The sequence below is a fragment of the Embiotoca jacksoni genome, unplaced genomic scaffold, assembly GCF_022577435.1.
Source record: "Embiotoca jacksoni isolate LCO1_2020_lvr unplaced genomic scaffold, fEmbJac1.0.p SCAF_2, whole genome shotgun sequence".
Taxonomy (NCBI): Eukaryota; Metazoa; Chordata; class Actinopteri; family Embiotocidae; genus Embiotoca; species Embiotoca jacksoni.
This window is the reverse complement of record NW_027185340.1, coordinates 3,070,866-3,083,250: the sequence shown is the minus strand read 5'-3', so window position 1 is coordinate 3,083,250 and position 12,385 is coordinate 3,070,866. Positions and strand designations below refer to the sequence as shown.

General features: G+C 43.7%; 2 protein-coding genes across 2 annotated transcripts; one reads left to right on the top strand and one right to left on the bottom strand.

Moving 5' to 3' along the window:
* Positions 1 to 130: 130 nt before the first annotated feature.
* Positions 131 to 4,677, bottom strand: gpr143 (G protein-coupled receptor 143). The gene is made up of 9 exons (XM_069153573.1): positions 4,339 to 4,677; positions 3,346 to 3,455; positions 2,879 to 2,973; positions 2,427 to 2,519; positions 2,089 to 2,198; positions 1,897 to 2,005; positions 1,564 to 1,681; positions 1,213 to 1,468; positions 131 to 378 (listed from the first exon to the last, which is right to left on the bottom strand). The coding sequence occupies exons 1-9, from the start codon at positions 4,592 to 4,594 to the stop codon at positions 275 to 277; spliced, it is 1,251 nt and encodes a 416-aa protein (XP_069009674.1). The 5' UTR covers positions 4,595 to 4,677; the 3' UTR covers positions 131 to 274.
* Positions 4,678 to 8,069: 3,392 nt separating this feature from the next.
* On the top strand, positions 8,070 to 11,192 carry LOC138200939 (ankyrin repeat and SOCS box protein 9-like). Its single transcript, XM_069153958.1, has 7 exons — positions 8,070 to 8,152; positions 8,297 to 8,376; positions 8,618 to 8,725; positions 9,166 to 9,316; positions 9,518 to 9,652; positions 10,131 to 10,322; positions 10,449 to 11,192. The coding sequence occupies exons 1-7, from the start codon at positions 8,071 to 8,073 to the stop codon at positions 10,598 to 10,600; spliced, it is 900 nt and encodes a 299-aa protein (XP_069010059.1). The 5' UTR covers position 8,070; the 3' UTR covers positions 10,601 to 11,192.
* The last annotated feature ends 1,193 nt before the right edge of the window (positions 11,193 to 12,385 follow it).

The following is a 12,385-nucleotide window of genomic DNA, read 5'->3' as shown; positions in this document are numbered from 1 at the left end:
TGTTCTTTTATCTGAGAAGATAAAACTACAGCTGCTCTTTAAAAAAAACTAAAATGCAAAGAAAGCGTCACCAACAAAACTACGAGACATTTTGGGTATTTAATATTGCATAAAATAGATGTGTGCAAAAATACAAAGTGGACAGTTCAGAATACAAGAACTGTTTATAAAACACACTAATGAGCTAAACTTGGAAGTTTGAACAAATATCACAAAATGAGTGCCTTCGTTTCAAAGCGTTGGAGCTCGTGAAATGGACTGAGGACGACCTCCGCTAGCGTCTCACGGAGTTGTCCAAGGATTCTCCGTCAGCGTCTACGTCCTCGTAGTCTCGGAGCTCGCTGGAAATGTGGATTTCAACTGTACTGGACTCTGAACCTGGCAAGACAAAATAAGGGGTCGATTACTGGGAGGGAACTGCACATGACACCTTTTTAAAGTTGATCAAACTGCTTATCCAGAGAGGTGTTCATATTTATAACAAATTACATTCATGACATACATCCTTCCTGGTGGTTTTTAAATCGACTCAATTCCCGCATTTGACAAATAAGAAAAAATAAGAATGAAAAACGTAATTTCTTTTAAAATAATGTTTATTTCTAAATACTTGTCATGTCAGAGAAACTCGTGACACAAAACATTATCCTTTTTACATGATCTTTATGGTCCATAAAAAACAAAATATATTAAATCCCTCGGTGTTTTGCACGAATGTACGACGGAGTATTAGAGCCAAATTTAGGAAGAGGTTGTTTTTTTTTTTTTAACATTTTTTTTTTTTTTTTATATTACGCAGAAATGAACTCTTTAAATTCTTGACAGAATAAATAATGACATTTATATGGATTGAAAGCACGAGTGCTGAACATCCAAACTAATACCGTCTAACACAGCAGATCTGCAACGACGTGGAAGTTGAATCGACACAGAAACTCAAACGTTTCAGCCTTTGTGAAGATCTAACACCGCCTTGTTGTATTCGACTGCATTAGTTTTAGACGGCAGCCGAGTGTTTCCCCGGTCCGTCTCTAAATCTAACAGCTTCTCCCACATCTCTTCAGCGGATGGTATAACACCGTAACGGCCCCCATCCATCATGTACTTCACATAAAGAGGAAGACGTCCATATATGGTGCTGGCGAGCAGCACGTCGGCGTCACCGGCCCCGATACACCGGCCAGCTGCTGGCGCCGTCGACGGGCCAATTACCTTCTGAGAGGACGCTGGTGGCGTCGGAGGGGTGCTGCCCGTTTCCCATCAGGTTTTTCTGGGTGCCCTGGATGTGACTGTGGTAGAGCAGAGTACTTCCCACTATGGGGTTGTGGCCGCCGGCGTTCGCCACAGAAGTCGAGCCCGAGTCCCAGGCCAGCTCCCTCCGCCGCTGCAGGCTGAAGTCCACGTTGAAGCCCGTCCAGCCGTGAAAGGCCAGCGTGTTCAGGAAAGCCTGCATGGGGTTCAGGATGCCCTGGAAGAGGGAAACGCAGAATAGTAATGATCAAACTCATATTCTGTCTGCTACGTCGGTGTATTTTATTTTTAATTTTTAATATTTTTACCTACAATTATAAACCACGTGATGAGGGTGGCGTTCCTGATATTCCTGAACCTGCTGTCGTTGATGTCTGCCTGCGTCTCCAGGAAGAAGAGGAGGCTCTCGTTGATGATGTTGGGAATCCAGCTGAAAGAGAAGAAACGCATCTCATTACCTTTGAAGAATATTCTCTAAATAATGTGAAACACGTGGAAGTCCCTTTGAGGAAAACCGTGAAGGATCAGGTCGACGGTTTCCCACGTTTTGGCCCATTTACTTCAAATCCAAAACGGCGCAGACTTTCAAAAAAAATAAGAAACTGTCCTTTAAGTTTGTCCTTTAGATTAAAGATGGAAACGCACCAAATGAAGTAGACCAGCATCATTTTGAAGAAGCGTATTTTTATCTCGCTTGCCAGCCTTCTCTCGTTTTCCGTGTAGATTCCTTGTCGTCCTTTGAGTAGAGACGTCACTGCGTTGGAAAGACAAGAAAAGACGTTTATTCCTCCTCGTGCGAAAATACGTTGTGAGAAAGTTTGAGAGCGAGAAACTGACCCGCAGATATGGTCCGATTAAAGAAGATCGGGTTGGCCACGAGGACGAGCAGCATCGGTGCGTATGTGGTGACGTAGTGAGGAATGGCGTGCTGGAGGCCTTTCTCACAGCTGGGACAAAGATAACGAGCCATTTAATCGACAAGGAAATGTGAATTTACCCGATTTGCAAATCATCACGTTCGGGTTGTATGTTTGTTTTATTTAAACATTTATCCGGTTGCTTCTGGAAGTCTTTAATAGACGAAACAGACTTGTTTTTTTTTGTTTTTTTTTTCTTCAGGTGAAAGCAGCAGATGCTGAAAGGTGCTCATCGGCGTATGTTTGAAATTGTCTCACTCGGAAATGGAGGGGTAGTAGAGCATGGCCAGTCCTTCGACACACAGCAGCACGGCGAGGCCCCATGTAATCATGTGGTAGAGGACAATGGTGCTGACGGGGGAAAGAAACCAGTCATGAGACGGAGATCGCAGCACACGCTCCGGCTCTTCATCTTAGGAAGATTTGGTTTGCGTGTGGCCGACCGCGGAGCGAAACATAAGCAACTTTAATAAGTTCAAACTTTCAAAGCAGCATTTGACTGCTTGGTGAACCTTCAGGAAAAATGCCAAAACTCAACAAGCAGTTTTATGCTGTTTTGAGTTGTGAAAGACTTTGAGGTGCAACACCGGGTGAGAGAACTTTGTTTTACACATTTAGTGTGACACGAGGCCCGTCAGAAGCTCCGAATAAAGCTTTCGGCTGGTTTAGGTGATAATGAACTGCGGACGAAAGGTGAGATTTAAAAGAACCTGATTCCCGCAGATGTTTTCACCACCAGGAACACGTCAACGGCATAACAAAAGGTCCACCAAAAAGAAGCGCTGAAAAACAACTGGATCCACATCTGTAACACACAGAGCAGACACAATAAACTCACGACAGAGATCAGAAGTAGAATAACTCGGACGAGTAGGACTGACTGTGGCTCGTTGTTTTTTTTTTATTTTTTAGGTTAATCTGCTGTACGCGCCCTGAAAAGAGACTTCAGACTTGCGCACGCTTGATGTTCCGGCTTTAAACCGTGTTAACACTCCTGTCCAGGAAATCAGCATTTTCAAACGAACAAAACGAAGTGCTTTTTCACTCTAGTCCCTTTTCACGTCATCTGTCAAGCGTGAGGCCGAGTTGCGCCAAAGCTCGCTTCACTCAAAAGTGTTCGTGACCGCGCCGTCCAACAATGAGAGGCTTTGTCCAAAGAGCATTACGGCGGACGTACCGCGCTGCCGACGCAGAAGACCTCCGGCCAGACGTCGGTGTTGTTGACCACCGAGATGCGGTCGATGATGTTCGGCAGGCCCAGCCAGACCGACGACCTCATGATGATGCCTGCGCGAGGAAAAACAAGCGAGCGAACAAAACCAGAAGAGCAGCGTCGGTTATTAAGTCACGTCATTAATTCGAATCAGCCTTTTAATAGTAGCTTTACATCATGGAAATATGAACTTCCAGCAGGTGGGTTTTATGAGGGTGTTTCCATTTCCTCCATGAAACCCATCAGCTTCACTGCAGAATGGAAAAATGGGAGCTCTCCCAGGATCTTTATGTGTTGCAGACTGCACGCTGTTCTGTATTTCATTTGAAGCTGTGTCATCAGCGGGTTTCAAGCTGTTAGTTTGCAGCGGTAAATAAATCTCACTGGGCACCGAGTACACACAAGTACGGTCTCGGTGCTCCTTCGCTTTCACCAAGACCAGTTAGAGAAGTGATGAATGAACGCGTCGAAGGTCCAACTGGTTTCTGTGCAGTGCAGCAATCTGAGGATCATCTGCAGACCTTAATATACAGTCTGTTAGTAGAAAAAGTTGGTTGTGATGAGACATTTAATGACTCACGTGAGACGACCACGAGTCACACTTTTGTTATAAATTAAAGATGGAATCTGCTTCAGATCGTATTTTGTAAAAAAAAAAAAAAAAAAAAAAAGCATGTGAAGGATGAAGGACAAACATTTTCTTCTACTTCTCCTTTTTTTTTTTTTTTACTAAAAAAAATAAAAATGCTATTTGTTGTAGCTGCACATAAACTATGTTGTGCAACAAAAGGGTTAAAAATCAAATCTCTGCGTGCGTAATTAGATCCAGCCTGCAGCCCCACGCTGGGAAACGCTCGTCGCTCTTTTCTATTTTGTTTCCACTATGACTAAAAAGGGAGAAAAAAAAAAGTAGGCCAATGACTGCCAGAGGTTGTTGTTTTTTTTTTTGTACTTTACCTATGCATCCCAGTATGTCACACAGAGTGATGATGAACAATATCCGCGAGGAGGACGCAGGCCTCGGCAGAGGGTACTGTCCCAGCCGTCGGTATCCTTTGCGTTTTGGCAGCACTTGTAAAACGGCCAAGATGAGACTCAAAGCTCCGCTGCCCAAACTTAGAGACGCGAACAGGTCGGGCTGGAAAGACACCACGAAGTCCGACGCAGCGTCTCGGTTCGGGCAGCAGAACGTCTCCAGCCGTGGGGATGCCATCGCGGACTCCGGAGAGAGAAGGAAGGAAAGAGGCCCGCGGATTATGAAGAAAAGAAGAAAAGAAAAGGAAACGACTGAGGAGCTACATGACCCAACTGTGTGAGAAATCACGGGGTTGAATCGTCATGTGCTTCCATTTAATCCCTGCAGTTGTAGCTTAACTGTGCCACAAAAAAAAAATAATACAAGAACCCCACAAAGGACTGTTGTGTTAAGGTCTTAAATTCAGCAGACTACTATATGTTCCCGCGTGGTTGAAGCAGTGTTTAACTTTAGTTGTTAAAAGAAAATCGAATTTATTCCAGTGCTCATTAACTAATTACACACAAACAGAAAAAAACTCTACAAAACACGAATGAAACATGAAACACAGCCTATTCAGTACATTATGGTACGAAAACCTCGATAAATCAGCAGAGATCACAAATATTATTAAATACAAATGAGTAAAACCTCTCAACAAAACTAAATAGGAGTCAAATTATAGACAAAGTACAAAATCGTAGCATATTCAGGCTTTCTAAATGTTATCGGGTGTGTTTGTATGTTTGTATGTGCAGCTGGTTGGAGAGATATCAGAGGGTTAAAAAGAGAGTTATATAGATTCTCTTTAATCTATTTAATACGTTGTTTTGGCTGATGGGACTCCAGACATAGTCCACGTTGGACATGAACTGTTACGTGATTGGCATTTGATCTCTGAAAGCTGAAAGTTTCGAGCCAGAAGACATTTCGGTGTGTAAACTAATAAAGACAGGAGAGCTTCATCCGTCCGTCCCGTCAGCCTCGATGTGTCAGGAGGGAATCTGCAAACGCCCGAGCATTAATCTGAGGCTCCTGGAGGTGATGAGAGCCACTCGATAACCTCCACAAACACATCTGAGACCTGTGAATGCAGCTGTCTGAGAATGACTCCTGCACTGCGTTTGCAAAGACTGTCAGTCATCCAGATATCACGGTCAGTCTCAGTGTTTTCCAAAGGCAACTGAACTTCTTTGAGTCCTCTGAAGGCGTTTATGAAACTCAAATAACACTTAGATTCACACGTAAAAAGACTGAAAGGTCCGGTACAAATCCACCGATTTAAAGTTTTCATTATATTCAGATTTGATTTATTTATTTTCTGGTCTGTTATGGGGTAATAGCTCATACATTTGCATCGAGTGATACTGGATTCGCATGCACGTGCACACATGTACACCACGTTGTATGCACATGGATGAAATCTGGAACACGGGGACGTGGGGACATGCACATATGTCACATTTGCACAGAACAGCTGGTCCTGGGTATTTTGAAAAGTAAACATTCGCATGTTTGTAATCATAGCTGGAACAAATCACACGGCACCGTCTTTTACATTTATTCTATTACCAGTTTTATTATTTTATGACCGACAAGGTGTCTGAAAAAGTATTTAAAGTACTCAGTGATCAATAAAAGCAATTTGCACATGAATAAAAAGTTAAATTTGCGGGTTAACTTTGTCACATCCGCCTTTTTGAATTAATTATACAAATTGCTGCACTTTACTTGCATATCTCAGATGAGCGTTGCATGCATGCAGCAGACCTCCAGATCCAGAGGAGGTGCCGGCAGCTGCTCGATCTGCCTGCCTGGCCTGAGATCTGAGAAAAACACGGTGGACATTTCAAGCAGATTTACTTGGGAAACAAAGCACCAAAGGCCTTCATTATCCACCGCTACAGAGAGGCCATTCATTCAGTTTATACAACGGTCTTCTAATCCACATGCAGCTCCTCTGACGAGGCACAAAGTCAATCGCATGGCCAACTTGTGGCCCGCCGCCGGGGATTAACGACCCCCCCCCCCAGGAACCGGAGTCCCGGGATTGTCTCACTTTGAACATCTGCTCTCTGCGGCTGCCCTCTGCTGGTCTGCACACTAAATAATCTGATTGCAGCTCTGCAGGCACGGTAGATATTGCTGGTAAATTACATTTGGGAATAGGAGTGTGTGTAAAAACTATTAAGCTGCTACCGTACCGAGTGATACGGTATTTATTTATAGTGCACGTGGAGCACGAGCACGGTCCGAGATCAATAACCACAGCTGTTGCCTCCGTCAGACAGGATTTACTCATGAAAATAATACAGAGATCATGTGGCAAAATTAATCGACCATCGTAATTATAATTCAAATTGTTCCATTCGTGTCATTGTTGTTGCGAAAGCACAAAAAAAAAAAAACACATTTTGAAATAGTTTTCCCAAAAGCAGAACTGCTTTCTATTAATTAAAGGAACAATATGTACGATTTTTAGTTTAAAACTTAAATTAATGAACTAAAATGATCCACAGAACGTGAAGAAATAACGCTGAAGAGGTCCATGTGTTATGCTGCACACCTGTCCCGTTGCGCAATGCCAACACACACCTCGAGGGGCGATAGTGAGTAAACGTTAATTTTAATTTGAGTAATAAACAGTTTTTCTTCATAACTTAGATAACATAAATTAAGAAAATGTTGATGTTCCCAGTGGCCTCACCGTCTCCCATTGTGTCATTATGACTTTGTATTTCCTGCCTGTTAGCTTTGCGAAATTTTTACCCTCTGTGGCTTCTACACGCCATCCACGTTGCGGTTGCCTAGCAACCGGGTTTTGATGAATAAAAAATGCCAGGCCTGTGCACACAACTTCTCATATTTTAACCGTGAGCGGCAAGAGTTTCTCAATACATGGTTCAGCCGTGGCTGTTTTTCTTGCTACTACGATCCCGTTGAAAGAGGAAATAAGTAAGCTATGACGTAAAGTATAACCCAACCTTTTTTTTTTTAAATTTATTTTTATTGTTGATGCGCTTCAGGGTTATTACAGTCTAGCTTTACAATCATCCATTATAGCAAATAAATGACAGCTTCTAACTGCATGTTGCACCTTTAAAGCATTTCATGAAAAAAGGACATCAAATTTAACATTTTTATCCAAAGTAAAATACGCTGCTGTGTTTTCTTAAAGCCCAGTGCCAGACTTTTTTAAAATTTATTTATATAAGTATACAAACTCATAATGGTCCCACAAAGTTTTCAAAGTCACGGCACATGAAACATTTACAGAAGGAGACGACTTGACACACGTGGATGAATTCATTTCCCTTCATTCAATTGAAAAACCAAACAAACGCCTTCCCCCACCGGCCCCCTGCAGGAGAGGATGGGTGTGGACGTACAGTGTCAAATTACACACAAAACTACAGACCTGCTCCATTCAACCAGCCTGCTTCCTGCACGGCAAACCCTTTTGTCTGAGAGGAAGTGACATCACAGCACCGAGATCAGCCACTAAAAAAAAAAAAAAAACACACACACACTGAAAACAGACCAAACATAATTCAGATGTGCTTCGACTCACAGCTGGATACGGTTCAGCTTCTACTGCAAAAAGCCCACGAGGGGAAAAAAAACCCCAAAACAAGCAGGCTGTAAAACAGCCTTTTAGAGCGACACTGTGAAACATGTCTGCTGGACACAAAGAGACTCTGCGAGACACTACATGTCAAAGTGGAGCTGTTTTTTTCTCAAACCCTTTGATGAGCGGTGAGTAGCAGCTGGCAGCACGAGCTCACGCCGAAGCTGCAGGACGTTTACTGCTTTAAAGCTTCACCGTAACGCACATTCGGTATTATATGAAAGTGAATTAGTGAGTGCGTTTAAGAGACTACCGTTCATGTTTGAAAGCAGATGTTGAGTCAGACTGGTCTACAATCCACGATGCCGCCTTCAATGGACGGGTCCTCACGCTGCAGAGGCTCATCGCTCAGGTGAAGTTTAAAGGCCTTTTGTAGATGACGTTGAGGGAGAATTATCACCAGATCATTACAACGTGCAGTTTACCGACTTCTGAAAAGTTGGACAATCATCGTATACGAGATTATTCTTCACAGAAAAAAAAAAAAAAAAAATATGAACATCATCCTGAGATGATAACACTGTTGATGTTTCATGTTTAAAACTCCTGATCTGTGTGCCAGTGACTCTGTATGTATTGCGGGTTGTTCACAGGGTTCGTGTGTAAATCTGAGCACTCTGGACCAGGTGTCGCCGCTCCGTGCAGCGTGCATGCAGGGACACGCCACGACGGCCAAACTCCTGTTGGAAAACGGGGCAAATGTCAGTGAGGCATCATCTTCTTATCAAGTTATGACTTACTGGTGAATTTAACTCAATTCAACACCATCCTAAATTATGACATTATGAAACTCCCAGTTCCTGCCCAGAACAATCATATCAATTACTTCTATTTTTTAACTTATTGATGGTGTGTCTCGGTGAGAAATGAACCAAACAACATTTTCTAGCAGGCACGCAGACACAACCACGCATGCACAAGAACTCATTAACGAACACCCTCAGTTATAAAGTCCAACTTGTCTCGTGTCTGCCCACCACAATGTTCGCTGGCAGATCAACAACAAAATGTGTCAGCTGTACAAATATAACCTATATACAGTCGGTAGAAAAATAGGAATACCTTATTTTCGCTTTTAACTGAATGCGGTGTGCACGGCGCTGCTGCCGGACTGTCTCGCAAATGTACTTACCCACGTCAGGTAAACGGCTCGACGGCGGACGGACACACCGCCCTGACGGAGGCGTGCTGCCGAGGCCACGTCGCCTGCGTGTCGCTGCTTCTTCAACACGGAGCCGCCCCGCTGGGCACCGGCCGGTCCGGCTCTCCGATCCACAGAGCTGCAGCCAGAGGTCAGAGGTCACGGTGCCACTGCGAGTGCATGGTTAATCTACGCAAACCGAGCTCAGTCAGAAATGCCAAAAAAAAACAAACCCCAACATGTATCATGTTTTAAAAGTAAGACGTGAGCATATTGTCCCCGGGATGTGAAGCACGAGCAGGTGTCTCAGCAGATCCCTTCATGTTATAATGATTGTGGTAACTCCTGCCAGGTCACCCAGAGTGCATCGAACCTCTTGTTCAGTACGGTGCAGATGTGGATCAGCACATCGACGAGTTAGGAGCACCTCTCCACGTGGCCTGCTCCAGTCAGCATCTCAGTACTGTCAGGAAGCTGCTGCAGCTCGGTAAGAAAGCTTCTCATTTGAACTTTTACATAAATTCATTTATTTTTTTATTTTTTTGGGGGGGGTTTGAAGAGGAGACTAAATGAATAAAGATCAAGTTTTGTAAATAATGTGGAATGACACTCAAGTCCTGCAGTGAAAAATCTATTTTAAGTAAAAAAAAAAAATAGCATGATTAGTAAAATGTGCTTGAAGGGGAACTCCCAACAATTTCCACGACAAATGCTGTTTACAGATCTACTGCAAAAAGTTGTGTAAAGCCTTTTGTGGATGTTGAGGGAGTTGAATAAAAAAATGGGATAAACTGCCTCACGTGTACCTCAACGCTGTAATCTATGAAAATAAATAAAATGACTTAAACATCCACATTGTGTTTTACATTTGAGGATCTGCTGTGGAAGAAAAGCTTTGGAGGGGAAAATTCAGAAATGCTCTTCCTGATGCAATGTGAGGGCATCATACCTCGTTTGTCCTTCAGGTGCTTGTGTGAACAGCGGCGCGTCCGGAGAGTCGCCTCTGCACATCGCCGCTCGTCTGTCCAGCCCCGAGCTGGCGTCCGTCCTGCTCGAGTACGGGGCAGATCGCTTCCTCGTGAACTCGGAGGGCAAGCGGCCGCTGGCCCTCGCACCTCCCGACAGCCTAGCGGAGAGACTGCTGAGACAAGCAGGAGGTATTCAAACCAAAGTAACCGAGTAGCCCTCCTACGGGGAGTTTCAAGGTCTGTGCACCGAGCTGGTGCCGCCGGCAGAGGCTAATAATCAAATCGTCTCTCTGTAATGGCTCTTGCTTCTCCCAGGAGTGTCACCTCTAGTGCAGCTGTGCCGGCTGTACATCAGGAGAACTGTGGGCAAGCAGAGGCTCGGTGGGATTCGTGACCTTCACCTCCCCACAGAGCTGATACAGTATCTCCTCCACCGATCAGACCGGAGGGGAGATCTGATGCACTGAAGATCCTCAAGAGCTTCAACCTCACAATGCTGAGCCTTACAGGTTTTGGTCAGTAGGGGGCAGAGTTGAATAATCTTGCGGGGGGGATGAGAGAACGTCATGATTTTTGAGGTTGTGAAGATGAACTGTAATTCCCCTTTGAGACGAACCTCGAAACAAACAGATTCTCAAGATCAGTCTGGACTCTCATACAGAGACTGAAAAGTCTCAAAACAACATCATTACATTTTTAAGTGAGAGGTTTATATTGTATATTGAAACCATCGAATCACTATTTTTTTTTTTAACATTACACAAATAATCCTGTGTGAATGTTGCTGCAGAGGCTGGATTACATAACATCTGTGTAATGATCAGTTACGTAAATGCATTTTCTGTTTTGTAATTCTCACAACAAAGTCAAACAAATGTACCGATTATTTTAAACAAAATGGTCTTAAATGCTTCTCTCAGGCTGGATTTTTGATTTAAAAATGTGTTGCTTTTACTTGTAAGGCATTATTAAATACTGATGTAATGTGGCTATTTAAGACATGGGCTGTAGAAAATATTTCTACCGACAGACGGTGAATAAACATCCTTGTAAAACTTTCACATTCTGTGCTGACTGTAAAAACAAAAGAATCCAGTTTTGTGGGTTTGTGATCGGGCGTGTTGAGATATTACACAATATATTCTATGAAAAGTCAGCTGTTTCTCCAGAGAATCATTCAAAAGAAAAAGAAGACAATGAAGAAGAACCAAAAGGAGGACGCAGTATTATAAACTTTCCTCCCCGACTGCCTTTGTTTGTGTTTAAGTGAAGAATCAGTAGTTTGTTAGCGTCTAACTTTATTTTTGTGCCCTTTTACTTATCATAACAACACCAGGAGGAGAGATGGCGCTGATACCGAGATGGAGCCGTGATCCACACAATGTCGGGACTCCCATTTGGTTTGATTTAGGTCATCTCTTCTTTCCATTGCTTGGATCGAGTGTTTAAAATGTCCCGGTCGATTTCACAATAATCCGCAAGCCGAAACCCAAAACAGAACTATTTCTTCTTCCTGATTTTCTCAATAGTTATTCGCTCAATTCCTCATAAAACTTTAAGTGTGAGAAAGGCATTTGTAATGTTTAATCCTAGCGTGCTGTAGGCTCGTGACCCTCCTTCCCCATGTCTGGAAAAAAAAAACCCTCCTTAAGGGCTCCCTGACCTCTGACCTGTGTGTTTGTCAGTGCATACGGCCAATCAGAAGGGTCGAACAGACGGGTAGGTGTGACAGTGAACAACATTACTGGGAAATAGATAGCGGTTATGCATGTCATTTGTATTGGAAATGTTTACCACCACTGTATTATGAATATTGATTCCAATGGGTCATTTAGCGAGGTGATTAAAAGGCCAGTGGCTGGTACCAGTTCAATGTGGACATCAACATCCCCTCCGCGGTGACAAAAGCAACAGTAACCCGCTCCCCTCTTGTTAAACGCAGCATTCATTAACTCTCCATTGATCCTCGTGTCCCAATTTGCCGCCCAAACTAAATCATCATCCCCCTCAAACGCTGCACAGGGTGCCCCGGGGGCCCGGGCCCGCCTCGAAACCGAGTTTCGATTTAACCGGCGTTTAATGTAAAATCAATACCGCGGAGGAGCTCCTGAGTCGTGCAGCCGCTGGGGAACACGTACAGTAATGTAGTAATACAGCCTGTAATTAGTGACATCTGGACAATCAGGTGAGACGAGGGTGTCTGGGAATCACACGAGCACCTGAACCGTCGTACATTTCAGTCATCTTGGCAT

Coding starts and splice junctions, on each gene's coding strand:
- gpr143 (XM_069153573.1), bottom strand. CDS start 4,594: ATGGCATCCCCACGGCTGGAGACGTTCTGCTGCCCGAACCGAGACGCT. Junction 2,520..2,878: donor AAAACATCTGCGGGAATCAG/GTTCTTTTAAAT, acceptor TTCCCCCGTCAG/CACCATTGTCCTCTACCACA. Junction 2,199..2,426: donor TACTACCCCTCCATTTCCGA/GTGAGACAATTT, acceptor TCTTTGTCCCAG/CTGTGAGAAAGGCCTCCAGC.
- LOC138200939 (XM_069153958.1), top strand. CDS start 8,071: ATGTCTGCTGGACACAAAGAGACTCTGCGAGACACTACATGTCAAAGT. Junction 8,377..8,617: donor TGCAGAGGCTCATCGCTCAG/GTGAAGTTTAAA, acceptor GGTTGTTCACAG/GGTTCGTGTGTAAATCTGAG. Junction 8,726..9,165: donor TGTTGGAAAACGGGGCAAAT/GTCAGTGAGGCA, acceptor TACCCACGTCAG/GTAAACGGCTCGACGGCGGA.